General features: G+C 36.2%; 1 protein-coding gene and 1 long non-coding RNA gene across 2 annotated transcripts; both read left to right on the top strand.

Moving 5' to 3' along the window:
* Positions 1 to 2,280: 2,280 nt before the first annotated feature.
* On the top strand, positions 2,281 to 2,818 carry LOC113767151. The gene is made up of 3 exons (XR_003467874.1): positions 2,281 to 2,328; positions 2,445 to 2,523; positions 2,616 to 2,818. It is a non-coding gene; the product is annotated as an uncharacterized LOC113767151 (long non-coding RNA).
* Positions 2,819 to 4,462: 1,644 nt separating this feature from the next.
* LOC113766324 lies at positions 4,463 to 4,888 on the top strand. Its single transcript, XM_027310528.1, has one exon. The coding sequence runs from the start codon at positions 4,463 to 4,465 to the stop codon at positions 4,886 to 4,888; it is 426 nt and encodes a 141-aa protein (XP_027166329.1).
* Positions 4,889 to 6,065: the final 1,177 nt, after the last annotated feature.

The raw sequence follows: 6,065 nt of genomic DNA, 5'->3' as shown, positions 1-6,065 counted from the left end.
TAAATATCTTACTAATATATAGTCAAAATATTGTCTTTCTAATATACAGTTAACAGTTAAAACTAGAAACTAAAACTAGATTAAAGCTAGAAACTAAAACTAGAATGACAATGATGCTCCATATAATTAAAACTAGAAACTAAAACCTATATGGCTCCATTCAACAGTTAAGTGAGCATTCATTGAATTTCCTTCATTGCTATCACAGCCATAGGTATCGGAATCAGTCCACTTGATGTATTATCCATCCCACGTGCTTGTTTGCAAGCTACTGATTCTGCCACTCCACTACAACTAGATAACCCAATTTTTGTGAGTACTGAGAATGAGGGAGCTGTGGGAGCTGAGACAGATGCTTTGAGTGACGAGGGAGCATTTGTGGAAGATAGGAGAGCTGAAAATAATTCATAATCAATGAGCTAATTGAAGGAGATGATGAATTTCGCACTCCCAAAAGAACCAAGACATTTGAGGCCTAGGACGACTACAAGGAATTCGACGAAAATGATCATTATTATGTCATTTCCTCACATTGCAACAAGAAATTATCCCGAGGCAAAACTAAACAAACCACGAGTAAGTGGAGGCATCGGAGCTCTTGCCTAACTAGAAAAGCAAAGATTAGAGAGGAGCAACAAAGAAAGTTAAATTTTCAGCCTTCTAATTCTAATTTACAAGCAGTTCCACCCTTGCATTTGGGTAAAGTGGACATGGAAAAAATGCTGGAAGCAGTTGCCCACTAGATTCTGATGCACGAGCATCCCTTCAACATTTTAGAGGAAAAGGGATTCAACCTAATGATGAAACAAGCAATGCCTGAGTGGATTAAGATCTCATGAGTTACAGGAAAGAATAATTGTGTCCAAGTTTATGAGTTGGAGAAAAAGAAGTTGAAGAACCACTTGATGTGTGTTGGCAAAATGAGCCTCACAGCAGATATGTGAAAGTCTAAAAACTAGAAGATCGAGTACATGGTGCTCATTAGCCACTAGATTGATCAAAATTGGAAGCTAGAAAAATGAGTTCTTAGCTTTGTCCACATACCTCCACCAAGAAGAGGAATTCAAATCTTGACTGCAATTTTTAAATGTGTCAAGGACTAGAGGATTGAAAACAAGATTTATGCAGTTTCTATGGATCATACAACTGCCAATGATGTAACTGCAAGGCATTTCAGAGATGACTTCTCAAGGTCAAGAAAGCTAGTTTGTAGAGGCAGATTATTCCAAGTTCGTTGTTATGCTCATATATTGAATTTGATGGTTCAAGACAACCTAAGTGAGATTGTCGATATAACTAAAAATATTAGGAAAAGTGTTGATTTCATCAATCGATCTGATAGAAGGATGTTAGTATTTGGCGAGACAGTTATGTAATTGCAGATATAGTTGAAGGTTTTAATCCATAACTGTAGGACTGGGTGGAACTCGACCTATGAAATGCTAAACTATGCTATCAAGTTCAAGGAGGTCTTTCCACATTTTCAAGACAGAGAATCGAGTTATGATTGTTGTTCATCTACAGAAGATTGGAAAAAAAGTAGAGAAAGTGTGCACTATTCTAGAGTTGTTCTGGACAGCCACACATGTAATCTCTTATAGTGACTATCCCACAAGCAACTTATTCCTCCAAGAGGTTGTCAAGGTGAAAAGACTCTTGGATTCAAGAGTCTTTGATGAAGATGATTTCATCTAGGCAATGATTTAGAAAATGAAGGCCAAATACGACAAATATTGGGATGAATGCAACTTATTGATGGCAATTGGTGCCATTTTGGATCTAAGGCAAAAAATATGCCTTATAGAGTTTTCCGTCCCCAAGGTTTATTCACTTTTTGAGTTAGAAGAATACCTCACCAAGGTCTGGAAAGCACTCTTTGACGTGTATGAGGAATATGTTGCTGCAACTAATAGTTCTAGTACGGGTATAATTGAGTCCCAAGGTGGTGCATCTAATGGCTAGGGTTCAAGGCAGCAAAAGTCTTCAAGTTGGGATGATTTTACTAAATATATTGTGGAAGTATAGACGTCAGCCCTCCACAAATCCAAATTGTTAGATTATCTAGATAAACATTGTCGTCCAATTGGCTCAGATCCCAATTCATGTGACTACTTGGAGTGGTGGAAAGTCAACAGTATCACATACCTGATTTTATCTAAGAGGGCCTGCGATATCTTGGCTATTCTGATAACTACAGTAGCATCTGAGACCACGTTTAGTGTCGAAACTAGAGTGATTGATTCATATCGAGCTGCACTAGCTCCAGAAAAGGTCCAAAGCGCTGGAGATTGGTGTATAAATATGTATGGGATCAAAAAGAAGACAAAGGTGAGTTTTAGATGGCTAATTTTTACCATTTGTTGATAAGTTTACTACTTCATTTCTAGATTTCATATTTTTTAAGTTATATATATCATATGTGTATGTTGCTTTGGTGTACGCAGCAAATGAGGACAATGAAGGAAATTGAGCTTCCATAGATTTGATTGCCAATTCAAATGTGATTCAAGAATTAAAGATCAGGTCGTTATTACTGTAATTGTATTTATTTATTAATTTAATTTGGTCTTACTTTGAATGATTACAAATTGATATTATTTTGTCTTTGGCATTAGGACTTGCTCATGGTGCAAATGGATGGTTTGGATTGTTGGAGCATGGAGAACTTTGTTTCTGACTTATTGCGTGCATTTTCCTCTATTTGATTTGTAAATTTGGATTGTGACTACTCATTGAACTTGTTCTAGACTGGTTGTATTTGGTTAGTCAACTAGTAGTTGGACTAGTGAACTTTTAATAGTGATTTGCTCATTGCTGTTGTTCTATACTTGAACTTCGTTAATTGGGCAACCTGGCAGTAGTTTTAGTTTCTTAAGTGTATAATTGTGCCCATCACATCCCATTTCTATTTCTGTTATAGTATATACATTAATTCTACTTGGCTTCATTGTTGCTAGACTGGACGCCAGGGACATTTTTGTAGGTTTGAACAAGAAATTATAGCAAGCCACAGGATCGAGTTCGAGCATTACTTGAGCTCAATAAGACTTGCATTGACTCGAACTCCATGTGAGTCGACCTTGAGTTCTGTGAGCAATGCATTGAACTCAAACTCGAGCTCGAGTATCCTTTCTGCATGTCAAGTCAAGTTTGAGTATGGTGATATTCAAGTTCAACTCAACTCGATTACATCCTTAGTGGAAATTAATTTGGAAAATGGGGGAAAAAGAGAAAATTTATCAATAATTTTTTAAGGGTTAATTACAATCAATTCCCTTAAAGTATACCTCATTTCTCACTTTACCTCTTGACATTTAATTTTTATCACTCAAACCCCAATAGGACAAAATTTACCCTTCTATTATTTTGACTTTTCTTTTTTCTTTTTTCTTTTTTCTTTCCCCTTTTTTCTCTCGTTTACTTCTTTTTCTATTTTTTCTTTCTTCTCTCCTCCATCTTTCTTAACAGAAAACTTCATCTTAGTAGAAAACTTTATCTCGGGATTGTAATTGGGTTTATGGGTGAAACTTTCAAAGGTATCAAAAACTAATTTCGAAAGAATGGGACTATGGAAGAGACTGGGAGATGGGAGGTCAGTGAAGATTTGGCAAGATAGGTGGATACCTGGCACGGAGAATGGAAGAGTTTCAACTACAAAATCAACAGATTTCCAGATTGAATACATAAATGAACTAATAGAGGGTGGAAGGTGGAAGACAGAATCCCTGCACCAATGGTTTAAAGCAGATGATGTGGAACATATAGCTAACATCCCCCTTAGTTTATATGATAGAAAAGAAAGATTATTTTGGAAATATAGCAAATCTGGGGTATACACAGTTAAGACAGGATATGTTGCTGTAAAGGAAGAAATAGACAGCATGAACCGTAGGCTAGCACCTGACTCAGAAACTAGCTGGGAAGTAAGAAAGCATACGGTATGGAAAAAATTGTGGAGTCTTAACATAAAGATGAAACTAAAACATTTTTTATGGAGATGTTTGCAGAATGGATTGACCACTAGTGAAGCACTTTACAAGAGATTTGGAAAGGGAAGCACTATATGTCAATGTTGTGGGGAGGAAGCTGAAACCATTGAGCACATTTTCTTTTTTTGCCCAAAAGCACAAGTGGTATGGAAGTTGGCCCCTGTGAGGTGGGAAGGGCTAGCTGATTTGCAAGGTAATATGTAGAGATGGTGGGATGCCATGATGCAAGCAGCAAGGGAAACATAAGGGGTAGACAGAATCAGGCTCACAGTTAACATCTGATGGCAACTTTGGAAAGCTAGAAACAAAATGACATTCCAGACCGAGAATGTGGATGCAAAGATGATAGTAGACAAAGATCAACAGGAATGGATCGAGTATGATGCAGCGAATGAGTCAGACACAGAGCAAATGCACCTCTGGAAATGGAAGGACAGATTCAGCAACGGTGGGAGCCACCTAAGGAAGAAATAATGAGGATCAATACGGATGCAGCAATTTCAGCTCAAATGGTTAGAACAAGATTGGGGATTATCGCGAGGAATTGGTGTGGGGAGATAGTGAAAGTTAAGGGAATCACTGAGAGGAGAAGAGGGGAAGCAGCCACTGAGGAAACACTAGCAATCAGAGGTGCGCTGGAAATGGCTCAAGGTGCAGGATGGACAAACATTGAAGTCCAATCTGACTGCAAAAATGTTGTGAGGCTTATCAATACGGACAATGTTCAGGATTGCACACTACAAACAATCCTGGAAGACATTGATATCCTGAAGAAGAGCATTGACAGTTGCAATTTCTCTTTTGTGCCCAGAACTACTAATGGTTGCAGCCATGTAATGGCTCAATTGGCAGTCAAGTCAATTAGAAATATTGAGTGGGAAGGTTCATTCCCAACATAGCTATCTGGTTTAGCTAGAAAAGATATGGGGGTAGTTACCCCTTTTTGTAATTAGCTCTTGTACTATCAAATGTTAATATTTATAAAATGTTATCGTTTGTTAAAAAAAAATCAAAAACTAATTTCGATCTTTTTGTATGATGCCATGTGTTACAAATTCCAATTAATAATCATTAATCATGTCACAAATTCATCTTGCGATATTTTCTTGAAAATAAAATAAGAAATAATTGGAAGGGAAAAAAGTAAAAGAATTGAAAGGTAAAAAATGGTATTGCAAGCTCTTCAGTGGTGTAACTTGTGACTATATTATGAATTATTACTTTGATTACTTTTTCACGTGGGCATTTTTTTTTATGTAACAAAGCAGTTTCTTGTCCTGAATAGCCCGAGTTATGTGGTGGAACAAATACATGTTTTGTTCATGTGAGATAGATAGATAGATATTAGCAATTATAGATAATTGTCAATGAATCTGGTTTTGTATGTCGAGTATACCTAATTATCAACCTTTTGCAATTGAGCAGCATTTATGGACAGGAGTCTTTCAATTTCTTCTTCTTAGGCAATAGCATTCATCCGAGTGATCAAATCAGTTATAGTCAGTAAATGCAGGCTTGTAGATTTAACTCATTGTATTAATAATGAAAGTAATAAATGTACCGTGTTTTGTAAATTTCGTAATGGTTGAACCTATGTGTTTGGTAAATACATTTGCTACATGCCTTGCGATAGGATTATTTCTGTCTAGCTAGATTGGCACCTCATTCTCCATGTGTTTGTGAAATCATTAGTCTCAATTGAAAATGAAAGCAATGTTGATGTTGAGGTACCAATCTTGAAAGCAAGTGTCTTGGAACAATCAATGTTGATGTTAAGGTGTCAACTGGTGAATAGAATGGTCGTAATAGAGAAATCAAACTCAGGGTGCATTTGATAAAATTGAAGTTTGAAATCTGAAATATGAAGTTTGAATACTTTAAATTATTGAATTGTTAAGTATTAAATCTAATACATTTGAGTGCATATCATATTCAGTGATAAGTGAATAGCTTATCACTTAATTTTGAGAACAAGTTTTGCCTAGAAAATTTAGTACTACTTAATTAATTCAGATGTTCAATTTTTTGTTATCAAACGGTTTGAATATGTTAAGATCTGAATTAAAAAAATTTAAG

The sequence above is a fragment of the Coffea eugenioides genome, chromosome 3 (assembly GCF_003713205.1).
Source record: "Coffea eugenioides isolate CCC68of chromosome 3, Ceug_1.0, whole genome shotgun sequence".
Taxonomy (NCBI): Eukaryota; Viridiplantae; Streptophyta; class Magnoliopsida; order Gentianales; family Rubiaceae; genus Coffea; species Coffea eugenioides.
Note: the sequence above shows the minus strand (reverse complement) of the source record. Positions and strands in the feature narration are given on the sequence as shown.

Bases quoted from the DNA above. Each gene is read 5' to 3' on its own strand.
- LOC113766324 (XM_027310528.1), top strand. From the start codon at position 4,463: ATGAGGATCAATACGGATGCAGCAATTTCAGCTCAAATGGTTAGAACA.